The 17,763-nt window shown below is 38.5% G+C and overlaps 2 protein-coding genes across 3 annotated transcripts; one reads left to right on the top strand and one right to left on the bottom strand.

Annotated features, from left to right (window-relative positions):
• Positions 1-744: 744 nt before the first annotated feature.
• LOC141668223 (uncharacterized) lies at positions 745-11,350 on the top strand. 2 transcript variants are annotated; one of them, XM_074474998.1, is made up of 6 exons: positions 745-1,118; positions 2,193-2,323; positions 9,680-9,802; positions 9,971-10,098; positions 10,765-10,882; positions 10,983-11,350. In XM_074474998.1, the coding sequence occupies exons 1-6, from the start codon at positions 926-928 to the stop codon at positions 11,007-11,009; spliced, it is 720 nt and encodes a 239-aa protein (XP_074331099.1). In that variant the 5' UTR covers positions 745-925; the 3' UTR covers positions 11,010-11,350. The 2 variants fall into 2 exon arrangements, with proteins under 2 accessions (XP_074331099.1, XP_074331098.1); XM_074474997.1 differs by having other exon boundaries at positions 746-1,118; positions 10,765-11,350.
• Positions 11,351-11,546: 196 nt separating this feature from the next.
• Positions 11,547-17,763, bottom strand: LOC141667867 (protein CYCLOPS-like). The gene is made up of 11 exons (XM_074474501.1): positions 17,176-17,763; positions 16,532-16,587; positions 15,851-16,003; positions 15,526-15,574; positions 15,391-15,443; positions 14,509-15,206; positions 14,014-14,057; positions 13,852-13,900; positions 13,260-13,305; positions 12,408-12,536; positions 11,547-11,902 (listed from the first exon to the last, which is right to left on the bottom strand). The coding sequence occupies exons 1-11, from the start codon at positions 17,482-17,484 to the stop codon at positions 11,779-11,781; spliced, it is 1,710 nt and encodes a 569-aa protein (XP_074330602.1). The 5' UTR covers positions 17,485-17,763; the 3' UTR covers positions 11,547-11,778.

A 17,763-nucleotide genomic window follows, 5' to 3' on the forward strand; every position in this document is an offset into this window, starting at 1 on the left:
GGCATGTGTTGTGCTCCCCCCCCCTAACTGTTCGTATGTCGACTATTATTTTGGCCTCACATCCCTATTCTTTTTACTACTTTTTTAGAGGTTTTACCGAGTATCAAAAATACGGAGCGATCCTTATATGTAATATCAAATTCATATTTGTACAATTTTTACCGTATTTTTGAAAATAAATTAAAAAAATTCGATATTTTTGTTAATTTCTCAAACTTTTCAAGTCCCAATAGCTTTTGCCTAAATTATTGCTGCTATTTTTTTATATGAAAACATATAAATATTGAATATATATGAAAACAACATACCAGCTACGGTGACAACAACACTTCTTCTACTACTTCTGATGCCCGGGAGCGGGTGCAAGAATGAATCAAAGACCGAGATAAATGTTGTTGAGTCTGAGGTCCATGGCAAAATACATTATATTTTTTATCCTGGCAAAAAAATTAACATATTTAAAATATAATTCATATAAAATATTATATTGAGTTTCATATTATCAAATTTGAATTATATTAGTAGGCAAGATTGCTGATTAGTAAGTAGTAACAATGAGGCCATGTAGTTGGCTGGACTTTGAGATTTCTTGTTTGTAATTACATAAGAAAAGGTGGCCCAAATTGGAAGTCCAGCCATGCATAATTAAGGCCCCGTTAAGAGTCCAGACTAATCTTGAAATCTTAAATTGGACCCAACGATATTAAAAACACACCAAGCACAACAAAAATAAAATATTTCGCAAAAATTTCATAAAATATCCAGGTTTGACGGCCCCCCAAAACATTTCATAATCATAAAAGAGTCAAACATCCCACCAAATTAAACACACATTCAATTAATTACATACATTTACGCAGATCACCGGAACATTCTTCTGCTGACCGGAGAATCTCGCAATTGATCTCAACATAACAACACAGCTATGGACTCGCCGGAGACTGACCGGAAGAAACCTCGCATCACCGGTTTACTCCATTTCTCGTGCGCCCTAATTTTCACTCTTTCCTTGTTTCTTTCAGCTTCACTTGCTATTGTTTTGTTCTCTATTTTGATCGGAAATTACTCCATCTCCGATCCTATTTCTATTCCTTCTCAGTGCAAAATTGTATCTAGCAGTAAGTTTTTTTACATTAATTTGTAGTTGAAATTAGTTATTTATGTTTGAATTTTGATATTAATATGTTTGATTGTATTAACTAGGTATTGTATGTATTGATTTTGTTGTTGTCTATGTGGTGGAATGTGTATTTTTAGTAACGAAAACTCGAAAACTAACTGAACTTCTTGCTGACAGCGGAGATGAAATTTGAATGGGTATGAGTTTTTATGCTGTTTTATGTTTATATTGTGGCTATGGTGATGGGTTTTTAGGAGCTAATATTTTATTAGAGGATGCAAATTGAAGTTTCAGTAGGTGGTTCAGTTAGAATTAGACTACGTCTTTGCAAGATAATGGAACGGATAAAGGAAAATGTTTAATTGGAAGCCTGTTTTGGTCCAGTAAAATTGAGTAGTGCTTTAAGGTTGCGTACTTGTGAAGTGAAAAAAGGGGAATGTGCCAGGATATCAGTAATAAAAGTTTTTTTTTTGCGGAAGCATTCAATTGCTACATGACTGTTATTTTAAAATGTTATGCTACTGTGTTTATAAGAAGTAATGCGTGTGAAGATCAGATTCTATAAAATTCGGTTGGTGAGTAATCAGCGATCCATGTATCACCAACTGTATGTCTCTAGGAATTTCCTAATGTGTGTTAAAATTGTCTTAGTTGTAACGCTTCCCTCTTTTACCTAACTCCATGGTTATTAAGTAATGTAAGTTAAAATATAATAAAACTCCAGCCAAGTTTTGGAAGTATCTAATAATTAGTTTTAGCTTTTAACTTCAACTCTGCGCCCTTCCTTTCTATTTCATCTTAATTCGGTACAATCTCTTTTAAGAGGAACATGGTGCCTTTGTGTCAAAAGAGATTAAAATTTTTGTACATGCAAATTAGACCGCATCCACGTGATTCCAGTTCTAGCTGGCTTAGCAAGACTGGTTTTGTACATTGCCATACTTATTGCACTCATACTGCTCTTTCCAGTGTCTTGATTGTTTATTTATTCTCGCAGGTGGAGGTTGTATATATTCTATTTATAGGCTCATATAATAATGCGGTTTGCTCTAATGATTTAACTTATCCACAGGAGTGGATCTTCGGTCATCTAAGATCTGTGAACTTGGATTTCTTAACTACAAAGCTAAAAATGTATTTTATCCATCTGAGAGAAAGAAATTCCGATGTCGTTATGATTATTACTGGGCATCTGTCTTTCAGGTAATACTTTACTACCTTAATTATTTATAATTTCAATTTTTTTTTGGTAAGCTTTTCGTTTTAGTGCAGTGTCCATTAAAAGAAACAAATGTTTTTGCTGGGCAAATGACTAATAGTAATATTTAATTTCATTTCTGGTTGGAAATTAACTACAACGCTGAAATAGGCGTATGGCTAGGTCATTCAGTCGTACCACGTCGGGAACATAAATTGCAAGTTTAAGTGGACAGTCAATACTATGTCTTATAATTGATAAGTTTGTGAACGAGGTTTACTATAGTAATGGTACAACCTTTCTTATTGGCCCTATAACATATGGAGCCTGGTCCCTGGCAACGGTTTGCCGGGGACGATTTACACAACAAACGACTTCTCTGCCGTTGGATCAACAATCCAACGATCCTGATTTAAAAAATGTCTGGTGCCAACCGCGGATAATGTTATACAGAATAATCTTGGTGCTAACTCTTTCTACCACCAAGTACTAATCTTTCCATTAAGACGCGCACAATGCAACAACTCCATGTTGTAATCCGGCAACACATATAAAAACTTTCTAACACCCCTAGGCAAGCTTGCGGTAAACAATGCAGTCCCGTATCTCAAATCAAATACCACCGACTCCCTCGGAAACGTCACAAACAAAATATGCCTCCTATGTGGCGAAAAAGCACATTTAGCAAAATAAGTCGGATAAACAACAAGCGCCGGTGACGTGGTTCCATTATCCCTCCCTCATCTCTGCAATTTTGAAGTATCGGTCCTAACTAGAAGCTCCTTAGTAGTGACGCCATCTTCCGTGTTATAACGGAAGCAAGAAAGATTATAATAAACGTAAAGAAAAGAACACAAATAGGCAGAAGAGAAAAGTTTTATTGATATTGAACATAAGATACCGTAGTCCGTAAAGGTCGTGGGCGTTGCCCTTAACCCCCATCGGGGACCACGCTTCGTCCCTGAACCCCTAAATCAAGGCGCTTCTTATGTTTTACGCTAAGGTTATCTGTTGTGAGCCTATTTTTCTGGGCTTTTTTGTAACCACCTAGAGAGTATTATATAAATATTATATAAACTCTCTAGGGCATAAGTGCATAACCTAAACGTATGTCGTAATCTGTATCCTCAAGATCAATAAAACTTTTCTTTTCTGCCTATTTGTGTTCTTTTCTTTACGTTTATTATAATATTTCTTGCTTCTGTTATAACATTCCGAATTATCATTCAATACTTTAACAGATAACAGAAATCCTTTAAGTCCTAACACAATTAGCTGTCTCGAATCGGAAGGATCGTGACGAATACATGGAAAAAATTCCAGTGCGGCGTCGTATTTCTCAAAACATAACATAAAATGAATCCCCTTTCCCCTTTCCCTATTTCTTTCTCTATTTTTCTCTTTGTCAAATTATAGAAACACCCTTATCCTTAAAACGATGTCGTGTATAGGTCAATGAGTCAAAAACCCTGTTTTTCTTTGTCCCATTCACTGCAATACCCTCCGCCAAAACTGCAGCCTTGTCCTCAAGGTGGAACTGTGGGAATTGCTCCGTGATGACATCTGCTGCTGACCAACCCATTTAATTAGCACTTCGACTTGAAGGTTTTCTCCCTCATTGTGATTACGAACATCTAGCAACTTATCAGGTTCTATCTGCAACTCCCCATCTGACCCGAGCTGTGGAGGAAGTGTAGTAGCTGTGATGTTGCTCCCTATTGCTTTCTTTAACTGCGAGATATGGAAAACAGGATGGATCTTGCTTGTGTCCGGTAACTCCAATTTGAACGCCACTTCACCAATATGCTCCAGTACTGTAAAATGTCCATAAAAGCGAGGTGCCAGCTTCTCAAATGGCCTTCTAGCAATCGACTTTTGCCGATAAGGTTGTAACTTTAAATAGACTTTCTCCCCCACCTGTATTGTGACCTCTCTACGTCTTTTGTCTGCAGAGTCCTTCATAATCTGTTGGACTCGGAGCAAATGTAGTCTTAGCTCATCCAGGATTGCCTCCCGTGCCTTCAATTCTTCTTCCAAACAGTCAACTGGGGTATGCCCATTTCCCAGTCGTAGCAAGTGAGGTGGTGGTCTCCCATACAGCACCTGGAATGGTGTCATGTTCAAATATAGATGGGGAGAAGTGTTATACTAATACTCCGCCCAGTGAATCCACTGAGCCCAGGTGTGGGGATGGCCCGAGGCAAAACGCCACAAATATGTCTCGAGGCACTTGTTTACCACCTTGGATTGACCGTCCGTTTGCGGGTTATAGGCTGAGCTCCGTTTCAGCGTTGTGCCCTGCAACTTGAAGCATTCTGTCTAGAAGAGACTCATAAATACCCGGTCCCTATCCGACACAATTGATGAAGGAAACCCATGTAGTCGGACTATTTCTTGCACAAATGTCGCTGCTACCGTAAGTGCCGGAAATGGGTGCTTGAGTTTTATAAAGTGACTGTACTTGGACAATCGGTCTACAACAACCAATATTGAATCGAACCCCTTGGACCGTGGTAAGCCCTCAATGAAATCCATAGTGATATGGTCCCAAACTTGCGTGGGCACGGGTAATGGTTGGAGTAGTCCAGCTGGGTGTTGATTTGAGGTCTTATTCCGTTGACAAACCAGACACTCGCGAACATAGTTTTTAACATCCTTGCGCATCCCTTGCCAAAACCACTCTGTAGTCATCCGCATGTATGTCTTTACTTCACCTGAGTGCCCACCAACAGCAGAGTTGTGACACTCTCTGAGAATCACCGGAATAAAACGAGAGGTCTTTGGTATCACTAAACGTTGTTTAAATAATAGCCTCACGTCAACCACATCAAACCCCGGATAGTCTTCTTTTTTCTTGTTCACCTCTCCTTTAAGCCTCGAGAGAAACCCATCATTGTCTATTTCTTGCATCAACGCACTCCAGTCAATGAGGCTAGATGACACCAGGGTATTCAACACAATTTCCCCCTCATTTTTTCGGGACAAGGCATCAACTACTCGATTTGAGGACCCCGGTTTATACTTGATCTCAAAATCAAATGCCAGGAGTTTACTAACCCATTTCTTGTAATTGGCCCCGACCTCACGCTGCTCCATTATGAACTTTAAACTCTGTTGGTCGGTGTAAATGAAGAAGTGTCGACCCAATAAGTAGCTCTTCCATTTAAGCACTGCTAAACATATAGCAATCAGCTCCTTCTCGTATATGGCTTTGAGCCTTGCCCTCGGCCCCAACAGTTTACTGAAGAAGGCAATCGGCCGTTTCTCCTGCATGAGGACTGCCCCTACTCCATACCCGGAGGCATCCGTTTCAACAACAAAAGGAAGCTGGAAATTAGGCATAGCTAACACCGGTGCCGTCACCATTGCTTGTTTCAGTGTTTCGAAGGCTTGAGTTGCCTCTAAATTCCACCCGAATTGATCCTTTTTCAGCTGATCTGTGAGGGCCTGGGCGATTTGGGCATAGTTCGCCACAAACTTACGGTAATAGCCCGTGAGCCCCAGACTCTAAGCTCTCTAAGATTCTTTGGTTCCTTCCACTCCACCATTGCTTGTATCTTTCCCAAATCTGCAGACACCCCATCAGCGGACACAATGTGACCCAAGTACTCAATTTGTTCACTACCAAACTCACATTTTTTGTAGTGAACAACCAGACTTTGATTCTGCAGTTTCTCCAGGACTGCTGACAAATGGGCCGTGTGCTCTTCCTTAGTACCACTGTACACTAAGATATCGTCGAAGAATACTAGGACGAATTTCCGGAGAAAAGGATTAAAGATAGCATTCATGAGGGACTGAAAGGTGGATGGAGCATTCGATAACCCGAACGGCATAACGACAAATTCATAATGTCCCTCGTGTGTACGGAAGGCCGTTTTATGCACGTCTTCACTCTTAACCCGAATTTGGTGATATCCCGCTTTGAGGTCTAACTTGCTATCGAACCTCGAACCGTGCAACTCGTCTAACAATTCATCTATCACCGGAATTGGGAATCGGTCGGGAACAGTTTCCTTGCTCAAAGCCCGATAATCTACGCAGAACCGCCATGATCCGTCTTTCTTTTTGACTAATAAAACTGGGCTGGAATACGGGCTAGTCGAGGGTCTTATGATTTTAGCAGCGAGCATTTCCTGCACCAACCTCTCTATTTCATTTTTTTGCACTTGGGGATCTCGAATAGGACAGACATTAACAGGGTTGCTGCTTTCTTTTAGTACAATGCTGTGTTCGTGTCCTCGCAGGGGAGGTAAGGCTTTAGGACTGCATAAAACCCCTGCGTACTGCTCCAAAACTGGTTGGATATATGAAGGTACCTCAGTTCTGGTTGCATCCCCTTGATGCCCCTGTTCCTTTTTAACTTGTTTTAACTCCAGCAGCAGACCTGTACCCCCCTTCCTGACTGTCCTGATCATTGCTTTAAGCGATATTCGGCGAGGAGTAAGAGATGGGTCCCCCTGTAAAATCACTGTCCTCCTGCCTACTTTAAAAATCATGCGCTGAGACCTCCAATTAGTCGTCACCGGCCCCAATTTCTCCAGCCATTGCACCCCCAAAAGGACATCTGAGTTTCCTAATTCAAACGGCAAGAAGTCCTCTATTACTTCCAGTTCTTCAAACTGCACCTTTACTCCCCTGCACTCTCCTGACCCCTTAACTGACTCACCATTCCCCAATGAAACCCGAATTCCTTCGTTTGTACCATAGGAATCCGCAACCTTTCTATCAACGAATTCGAAATAAAGTTATGGGTCACCCCAGGGTCAATCATAACGATTACCTCCAACCCTGCCATTAGACCCTTAAGTCGTAACGTCTTTGGTGATGACAACCCCACTACCGAGTTCAAAGACACCTCCGGAGTCACTATTTGTTCGTCCCTTGCCATACCTATCTCCCCCTCGTCGCCTGACCCCAATTCATCCTCATCATCTTGCGTCAACAGTACACTCAGCTCCTTCTGCTTGCAGCGATGACCCACCATCCACTTTTCATCGCAACGAAAACATAACCCACGTTCCCTCTTTAACTGTAATTCTTTAGGTGTCAACCTCTTGATTTCCCCTATGGGTTTTGCTGCGGGTATACCAAAAACACTGCTCTTGGGGCTCCTTTAGGCGTTTGGGCTAACACTGCTTTGTGACCATGAACTAGGTGAAGTTGACCCCGAGTCTGATTTAGAACTCCACACTGGTGCTTTTAAAATAGATGGAGGATAAGAAGTGTTTGTACCTTTTGAGCCACCTGAGAACTGAATGACAGAACTGGCCCTTTGTGCAGCGAATGAAGGCGCCCCTGTTGCCTCCCATTCCAAATCCCCGTACCCTGTGTTTTTCTTCTACCTTCAAAGCCAGTTCCATGGCTTGTTCCAGGGTATATAGCCCCAACAATCGTACCTCTGCTTTGATCTCATCCTTGAAACCGTTCACAAAATGAGCCAGTAGCATGGTTTCTGGGATTTGCGCTAGGGGTGCTGCCATCTCGATAAACCTCCTCCGAAATTCAGCCACTGTGCCTGTTTGTTTTACTGACAACCATTGTTCACACAACGTCCCCGAATGTAAGGATCGAAACTGCTGTAAAATCAAGCTTCTCATATCTTCCCACGTCCGAATTGGCCGCCTACGGTGCTCCCATTGGTACCATAACAGCGCGTCTCCCTCAAACCCCACTACCGCTGCCTCTAATTTCTCCTCATCGTTGAGCTGGTAAAACAGAAAATACCTCTCTGCTCTCAGAATCCACCCATCCGGGTTTGTTCCATCGAATTGGGGAGGATCGAGCTTGCGATACTTCCAATTACTCCGTTGGTTTTCATTTCCCCCTCTCCAAAATTCTTCATCCATTTTCTCTTTATCCCGAAACCCATTTCCGCCCCCACCTCTACTTCCGCTAGCTCCACTTCCAAAAGGGCTGCCTGTACGAACCCCGGACCCCGCACCTTCACTCGTAGATCTGTGGCCATTTCCCCCTACTGTTGACGTATTATTATCCCTTAACGAAGAGATCGTCGACAACATCTCTGATTGGAACATATCTTGTTTCTTTTGCATGTCTCCAATGAGGGTTTCATTCGATTCACGGGCTCTCTCCATCCGGATCTGCAGCTTTTGAGTTACTTGGTCCAGGGTGGTTGAGATCTGAGCAACTAGGGTTTTTTGCATCTCAACGGCGGCGCGATTCACGGCCTCCGCCACTTCTTCTGTCATAGCCCGTCGTAGCTCGGCTACCGACGCTTCGATCTGATCTATTTTCTGACCCTGTCTTGTTTCAGTTGGAGGTGCCATGGATCTTTGCTCTGATACCAATTTGGAATGGATTCCGCTTCTTACTTTCGAACAATTACTCAATCACACAACAAAACACAAAATATGAAAGTGGGTAAAAGTAAATTGACTTGAATGTTTACGATTCTGATTACACCCCTGAGCGTTCGAGTCGCCAGGAAACTCCAAATCCCCCCTAGGGTTTACTTTTCTCAAAACATAACATAAAATGAATCCCCTTTCCCCTTTCCCTATTTCTTTCTCTATTTTTCTCTTTGTCAAATTACAGAATCACCCTTATCCTTAAAACGACGTCGTGTATAGGTCAATGAGTCAAAAGCCCTGTTTTTCTTTGTCCCATTCACTGCACGTTTGTCGTTTCCAGGGACCGGGCTACATAACATATTTGTAGACTCCTGTAGGTCTTATCCTTAAGAAGTAGTCTTGTTATGCCTGTATAAAATGTATAAAACATCCAGTAATGTATTTAACCAGAATATAGATCATGTATTAAGTAAGATAAAGGGAGTTGAGTAAAGTGTCAATGGGTGGGGTCTAATTCTAAAGAGGTGCACGCTGGACTACAAGACTCTGATGAGACTCAGATATCAGTTGCTAGGGTCTATATATGAACTGGGCTACTATCCAGGGACCAGGGGTAATGAACCATGAGTAGTACTCCGATTTGAGTGATATATAATTAGTATTGACACTCAATACGAGCGGGTCAAAGGTAGATTAGTTTCGGTTGACCATTATAGTTAAACTATACTTTAGGTTGTATGTCATCCTTTTTACCATTGAACAAACCTGTGCGTCGAATCACATTTTCCCGGTCGATCAGAACTAAACTCCGGACGGCTTAGTTGGTTTTTGCCTTTATATATAGTGTATGTATAGAGCAACAGTAATTAATTTCACAATACAAAGTCCTAAGTTTAATTTATTAAGTAATTTTGAAATACTTTCTGATATGCAAATTGGATATGTTCAAAATATTCGACTAGTAAATTAATTATGGTTCTTTAGAGGCATTTGAGAGAATAATAATGGTTTTCATATCTTAATACCATATAGTGATGTCAATTTCAGGTAGAATACGTAGATCTTTCTGGTCAAGTTCAACTCGCATCAGCAGAAGCTCCTAATGAGCCCCTTCCACATGACTGCAGGCCAAATTTTGGTGTTGCCTGGTTATCAAAAGATGAATTTAAGGTAGATCTTGCTTTCTTTTTTTTTTTTCTTTTTTTTTCGCAAGATTACAGGGCTCAGATATGGTCTACCTCAATTATGCAAATCTATTTTATGCTTTTATTTTTTGTCGTTTGGAGTTCATTTAGCCTATATTTTTAATGACGACTTATTCAATTGTTTGCTTTTTAGGTGAATGAAACTTACGAGTGTTGGTATACATTGGGCATATCTAAAGTTAACCTATATCATGACGAGTTATTTAACTGCCATGCAAAAGATCCATCTACACTTGAGATGGTCAGGCGGTATTTTTTCCTGTGAGTAAAATTATATTTATTGTAAATAATTTTACTGACTGTCTTCATGTATATTGTTTCTCAAGATTTTCTATACAGTATAGTCCTTGGTATGAACATCTTTACCTTCTAACTTACTAGAAGTAGAGTGGTTTAGTTATGTTCTCCATCGTGTTCAGAATTCCCTTACATTGATAAGATACCGTGAAACCACATCTCATTGACTTATTTTGACTGCATGTGGGTGATAGGGTAGAATTTGATGAAAGCAGAAATGCATATTATATTGTTGTCCGTATAAAAGGGCGTGAAGTATTAAATTAATCCATTTTGCTTTAGTGGCATGATCTGGAAATGCTATTTCCAGAGCAAACTTTTTATTTCCGGAGCAAACAAAGTATGAAAAGACAAAACTGCCCCCTGCATAGACAATAACAGCAAAAAAGGAAAAACAATGCAAGGTAATTTTGTCTCTTCATGCTTTTCTGCTCTGGAAACAAAAAGTATGCTCTGGAAATAACATTTCATGATCTTCTACTTGTTCCATCCAAACAATGCATCATTGTAGCCTTTCCATTTAGTTAATATTGATATGCAAGACAGACATCTATGAATAATTACAATAGTATGTAGCTTTAGTATCATATCCCTTGTTCTCGCTTTAGCTGATGGTTTTTGTGCTTATAGGTCCTCAAAGATGTTAATATCCTGGCTGGCTGGCTTGGCGAGGGTAAGGCGTTGGAGATGGGATGTAGTTCTTGGAGTATTTACCGGTTTTTCAACCTCTGTAATTTCCTTCAGCTTGGTTAGACTTCTGCACCAAGCCTTTTCTCCCATTCGCAGGATCTGTGCAACATGGGCACTACCTATAGCTGCCCGCCTAAAGAAAATTTGTTTTCTTGTAGCATACTTTTCTTTTGCAAGTTGGCTAGTCATTGAATATGGGAAAAGGCTTGGCCTCCCAGGAATCCAAGAGCTCATTAGTGGACGGTAGCACTCGTTCCAGGCAAGTTATCACTTCCCGGGAGACACAGTGTTCCCAAATGTTAAGATCCGTGATGTAAAATAATTGTAACATACTTGTAGTAGTTGTAGCTTAAGAAAGAGATGCACTGTATCATAGAGGATCCGGTTGATCAAATACAATGAGATGTCATATGTACATTAGATAAAATTAGAGCTGCCGAAATACGAGGATGTAATGAGAAGTTATATGAAAAGGGCACTTGAAATAAATTTTGAGACGTAATTCAGCGAGAAACCAATTAGTATCTCGCATCTTTTAGCAAGTCCAAAAAACTTGTGCAACTTGCCTAATATGCATCAGACATGTCCGGAAAATGAGCCTAGAAATTTTATATTTTGAACACAAGTGATAAATCTCAACATATCACTGCCGCCAAGGTATTTATATTTACCCATTTTAGTATAAACAGGTCCTCTATCACATTAGACTTTCTTTTCTAGTATGTTATGTAATCTGTATGACCGTTACAAAATATGTGCCTGTTAAGTGGGAAAATAATTATTTGTAGTACAGGGATTTTCACTTGTGGCACAGGCTTAAAGGATGATGGGGCAACTATAAATTTGAGAATTCTGTTTACGAATGTCATTTAAAGTCCTCAATAAGACTTGTGATCCTTGCTTGCGCTTTGAGCTAGTAAGAAGTATTCTAACTTGAAAAAGCCTGATCAAGTATTACATTTTGCTTGTTTCTGAGATGATCCTTTTGATTTCTTCCAGAAGCCGCTCCTTTTCATCACTTAATTCGTCGTTCTGCTTCTGAAGCTCTTCTATCTGCTTAGTCTGCTCGGAGTCCTTTCTGAAATTTACATAAATAACAAATTTAATACAGAAATTCCTCGGACGGACAATTGTGTACACTACAGATTAAACAGATAGTAGTAAATAATACATTGTGCAAAAAACTAATTTACAAGTTTCCAATTGACAGTTTTGGCTCAATAGGTAACACACTATGCAACATCCATGGTAAATTATTGTTACAGTCTACATGATACGGCAAGTGGAGTCACCTGGTATAATAGAGAATCAAAAGAAGATAGCAGATTTTGGTCTAAAACTGGCATTTTAGCATCATTGGCTTGAATATACATATTTGAAAAAGATAAAACCCTATAAAATGGGACAACACTTTCTAGTTTGTTAAAAAATAAGGAAACAGAATAACAGATCAAGGGTGAGAATAATTTATTATTTTACTTCACACGGATGCTTCTTGTTTGCCTACCATTCTGCAAGATAAGTGTAACTAATTCATCTTGTGGAAAATTGAATAGGGTGAGTAAATTCATGTTTGTTGTTACCTGTTCATGAAAGACAAGTTTAGTTTCAGTGATCTTGCTTCCTTCTCCAGAATTTCACAGCGCTTCAAAACAGATTGCATATCTGAAGGGATTGCTGGTGTCAGGACTCTTTCCTTTGCCTCTGCCATCCTGGATTATTTGTTAGTGATAGATAGCAATGTCAGTTAACCACGTAACTACAAGCACATGCTGCGAACATACTTTACCATTTTTTACACACATACCAGGCATCTAAACTGATCTCATCACAAAATAGACCATGACAATACATATTTGTAAAATGTAGACAATGATTATAGTTATTCCCAATTTAATGGATGAACATCCTCCCACTTAAGATATGGAGAAAAAAAGCTGTCATTGTACCATATTTCATTCAAACAGTAAATTAACAGAGAAAACAATATTTGAAGATGCATGTTTGCTTTGAGATTATTTGCTATTCATATTTGGATTGTTAGATATGCTTGAGATTAATATTGAGCATCAGGACTTTGTTTAGCTACTACTTATCATTGTTTAGGAATCTTTTCTTTAATAACATGATATTGTTATGGTATATCATATTACTAACTGATTTCTACATACTACAGATGATGAAGTTATACACTAAATTAGCTAATGTTGAACAAAAAAGTAAAAAACCCTATGCTAAAGAATTATAGTCGTACCCCAAGGAAGCACAAAATTATTTCATAGGTCTAATTATATTCCTCTTTATGTTTTTGTGATGTTCTTTTTCAAAAGGCATAATTCTTTTTAAGAATCAAAGAAAGCACAGAATCTAGTTCATGCACAGTAGTTGAAATAGCACATAGCAGTGATGTCTGGAGAATGCAATGCTATACTTACTTTCGCGACCGTTCCACTCTTCGCTTCTTTGTGGGATCACCTTTATCTGCCGCAGTACAACTAATATTTAGAAAGTAACACATGCATCTACTTCACAAAAATGCTAATCTTACACTAGGAAAAATGTACAATTAACAGGACCAAACACAGTACAACTAATATACAATTTCTTCTATGATTACAAAGTCAAGTTCTTTATCTGCAGAAGATTATGTGAATCTTATATATATGATATAAGTGACCATGTACTAAAATGGTGTGCAGCTAAGGCTTTTTCTTGCTGAGTTGCAGCGGATAGGTAGTGATCACATCTTTATATGTCCAAGACTTCAGATGATTGGTTATGGTTCCACCAAATTTCCTTTCTAAACTGAATCCTCCTTATGTAAGTAGTGAAAGATCTATCATTTTTCATCTAAAGAAAAAATTACCCGTATTTCATGTAAGAAATAAGTATGCTTTATGATATGTAACTCCGCATTTTAGTTTGTAAATGAAACACCATCTTTCTGTTTAGATCTTGCAATCACAAAGGAAATTATAGATTATTGCAAAATCTATAACTGTGAGATCCCCAACAAATATTAGTTACCTGAACCAGCTGATGATACAGAGCCATATCGAACCAAACCTCCTTTTTGCTGAAAGTAATATTAAGAGATGTTCGATGAGAAATGGGAATTACAAGATACCAATAACACTTTGAAGGACACATTGAAACTTTAAAGAAATAAAAGGATGGGTCAAACTATACCTGAAAATCTTCTTTTAGGTTATCATGTATCCTTTCTCTAATATCTGCAATAAATATGGATGCAATTTCTGAGAGACTGATTAACACTTCATGGTACTCGGGCATATACTAACTTCATGTAAATATGGTTTGACAACTAAAAAGTGATCTAAACTCTTATACAGATCATAAGCTCTTTACGTTTGGGTTCTTGGAAAATCTACTTCCATCTGAGCAGAAAATCAAGTGCAGTTATTCAAGAAACAAAAAAGGAAACTACATACTTCCTGAGAGCGGCTAAGAAAATATCAAGACACTCTAATAGTACTTACATCTTTTAAGATACAAAACCATGGCGACTGAACTTATAGTATAATTATATCCTGTTAAGGTACGGGAATTGGTTTTGTAACAAGTAGCTAAAATACTTTAGATAAACTAAAGTGATTAAGTTAGAAGGAAACATCAGAATATTGAGTACTGTCAGATAAGCTTCACTTGCTCTGTTGCACCTACCTTTGGCTCTAATCCCATTTATGGAGTTCTTATCATTCCCAGCTTGTTGTCTAGAGCTTTCACCATTGCTTCGAGCTTGACCTGAGTTGCTGGGACCATCATATGCATCAAAACCAATGGATACTGCAGGTGTGGCAGCAGAAGATTCACTCTGTGACTGCTCCCGAGATACAGTGTGTATTTGAACTAGATTTATAGGAGCTACAGTTTCTTCTGACTCCATATCCAGCAATCCTTGAACTCTTTGCAGGACCTCAGGATCAAGAACTTGGAGAGTAGTTGTATCTTGAAAAGTTCCTTGTGTCTCATAATTATGTAATTCTTGTTCTTGATTTAGACTTGAATTAGCTAGAACACCTTGAGCACCATAGAAGCCTAACGAACTATCTTCACCAAATTTTTCATTCTGGTTATTAATCCATTTGCGTTCTAGTGTACCCTTCAGCATGCTAACAACGGACGACACATTATCCACAGTACTCATATGGGGAGAGTTGAAATTAGATGATGAAGAATTTGATGGAGACATAAATGTATTGAGGTGACTGGGGTTGTCAGAAAATGGAACTTTAGATAATCCATCTGAATTTGTAAAATCTTGCTGCAAATTACTGATACCATGTCCAGAAGCATTTATATTTTGCATAGCTTCCATGCCAAATGCTGTCTGTGAATTCTGTGATGCAACATATCTTTTCCTGCAAGAAGTTTAGTTATATTAGAGAAACAAAGTCTTCACAAGTAACTACTTACATTTTACATTTTAACTTAATGACTCTAATTTACAGCAAAAGATAGATCCATTACTTAGGATGTTAAGGTTAAATGGAGGAGATCCTGTGGTTGCTATAAGTTTTAAAGAATGGATATTATGAGTATTACCTTAATTCAGAGGAGCGACTTCTAGTCATGGGCTGAGAACTATGAAACCATGCCTACATATAAGGTGCGATATAAATTATATACATAAACACTATATTGAACTGATGCATTTTGCATGGCTTACAGTAGACAAACCTTAGCCAGGTAAAGGTTTCCAGATGGTACCCCTCTCTCCACCAGAGAGCTGCTTAAAATATGATACAAATCAGTTAGCATGTATGACTTACACCTAAATATTAAAAAAAAAGCCTCATATTGTCTATACTAGAGAAAACAAGGTAACATAAATTCTTGTTGAAAGTGTTGCAAGACGTATGCATAACACAGACAACCAGTACTTTCCAACTGTGTCCTGTGGGAACAGAGATTCAATCATCCTGAATTCCCTAAATGAGTTCATGATCATCTCATCCAAAACTTCTTTGTAATATATAGAAGATATAGGTAAAGGAAGAGTTACCTGGAAGGATACTGATTGAAGTCATTTGAAGATTCTTCAGCTATGCAAGCATGTTCTAAGGTTGGGTTCTCTAAGGTTGGGTTCTCGTTGCCTTGTTTCTGAAGTATTGTGCTATTGTGCTGATTAGGAAAAGGGTTCAACTCAGTGGTAATTCTGCATTTAGAAAATCACTCACATTAACCAATATGTACTAAAGACTCTTACACCTACTGTCCAGAAATGAAGAAGGGATAAAATAGAACATTAGACATATCAAAAGAAACATAGCCAAGAATCAGGCAACAAAAATGTGGCTATTATAAACAAATCCATTTGACAAGATTTGTTGTTATCAAAATTATATAACAAGACAGAATCCTTTGCCAACAAATAAGAAAATAAAAGCGAATTCAGTTAGGTGATTGGCATTGGATCACATTACTCCTAACTAATCACAACCATATATTGTCTGGAATAGGTTAATACTACTTAGAGACTGTAATACATAGAATTGGGCTTGGACCAACTGACATAGTTGGCTCACTTTAGAAATCATATTAAACAAGGGGGGAGAATAGAAATATAAAAAAAATGTAAATATCTAGGTCTGGTGTTTTATCGAAGAACAAACTTTATTTTCTAACTAGTTCAGGAAAATCTCAATGAATGAACTTCTAGATTTTCAAATTTGAACTGACAAACCTTCTTGATGCTTGCCGAGTTCGATGAGCTATGCTTCCTGGATTGTTGACTTGATTCTAGATAAGAAAAGAAAAACAGATTAAGGTCAATTGTGTGCTGAAGATGGATCAAAGTATATTACTTGGGAGAAGAAAGTGTTGTCAAGTAAAAGATCAATCTGAGTTATAGTGTCTTCAGTCAGACTGTAACACTTTGAGGAGTTCGATTACAGTACCACTTGACTTTTTCAGTTTAATACACTAGAATGAAGTGTTCAACTCCCATTTCCATGCGCAGAGTGTCGTGCGTGCCAAAGATAAGTAATTAAGCATAGAGTAAAAAATCCGGGTATCATAATGAGAACGCATTTAATTAAAAACAAAATAATCAATAATTCCCTATCCTCTAAACAGATGTAGTCTTGAAGTGAGTGTGAGAGTCTATTTCATAATTTCCAATAGCTTTACTATAATCAAAGAGAGATAAATATATAAGGAGCAGAAGAGTTTTTCCTAGAGTGTACTTAAACGCAGAAGAACTTTCTAGACCCCAGCAGCTATAACTATAAAAAAAATAAAATTCCGATGCTTATTTACACTAAACACTACTACTACAGGGATCATTTGTACCCAAGTCTGAAGATAATTATAATAACAAGTTCTTGCCTCTCCGTTTGTAAGCCAGCTATTGAAGAGTTCCTCACTATCAGCACGGAAGTTTTGAGTAAGATTCTTGAAACCTAGCATATCCATGGTTGGCGCTGCTGATCCCTCCATGAAGGTCTTTATAAACAACTCTTCGGTGGTGTTTCTATATAAATCCGAGTACCTCCTTTCTTCCATATCCTTAAGACCTTTTCCTGCTTCAATTCTTTGAACTGCTTGAGTTTGAGGCAAAGTCAAATTCTGATGACTAGGTTCAGGTTTTAGAAACCAAGTATCAACAGAGCTTCTCTTCTTTCCATCATTTACCATGATATTTAAACACAAGTGAAAAGCTTGCACCAAAAAAAGTGGAAAAGAAAACTAAGACACTTTTTAAGGTTGAACAGACTACGAGACCACCGCCCCTTCACCAGATATCATAGCAAAAACGGCTAATCAGAACATAATGCTGGGATCATTGATCAGAACACTGAACGAAGCGTGAGAAAAAGTATATAAATATGCAATATGAATGTGCATGCCGTCTGTGCAAGTCATGTTGAAGGCCAGGGACTTTTTAGTATTTATTCTGAATAAAAACGAACATCT

The sequence above is a fragment of the Apium graveolens genome, chromosome 6 (assembly GCF_009905375.1).
Source record: "Apium graveolens cultivar Ventura chromosome 6, ASM990537v1, whole genome shotgun sequence".
In the NCBI taxonomy this organism is placed as follows: domain Eukaryota; kingdom Viridiplantae; phylum Streptophyta; class Magnoliopsida; order Apiales; family Apiaceae; genus Apium; species Apium graveolens.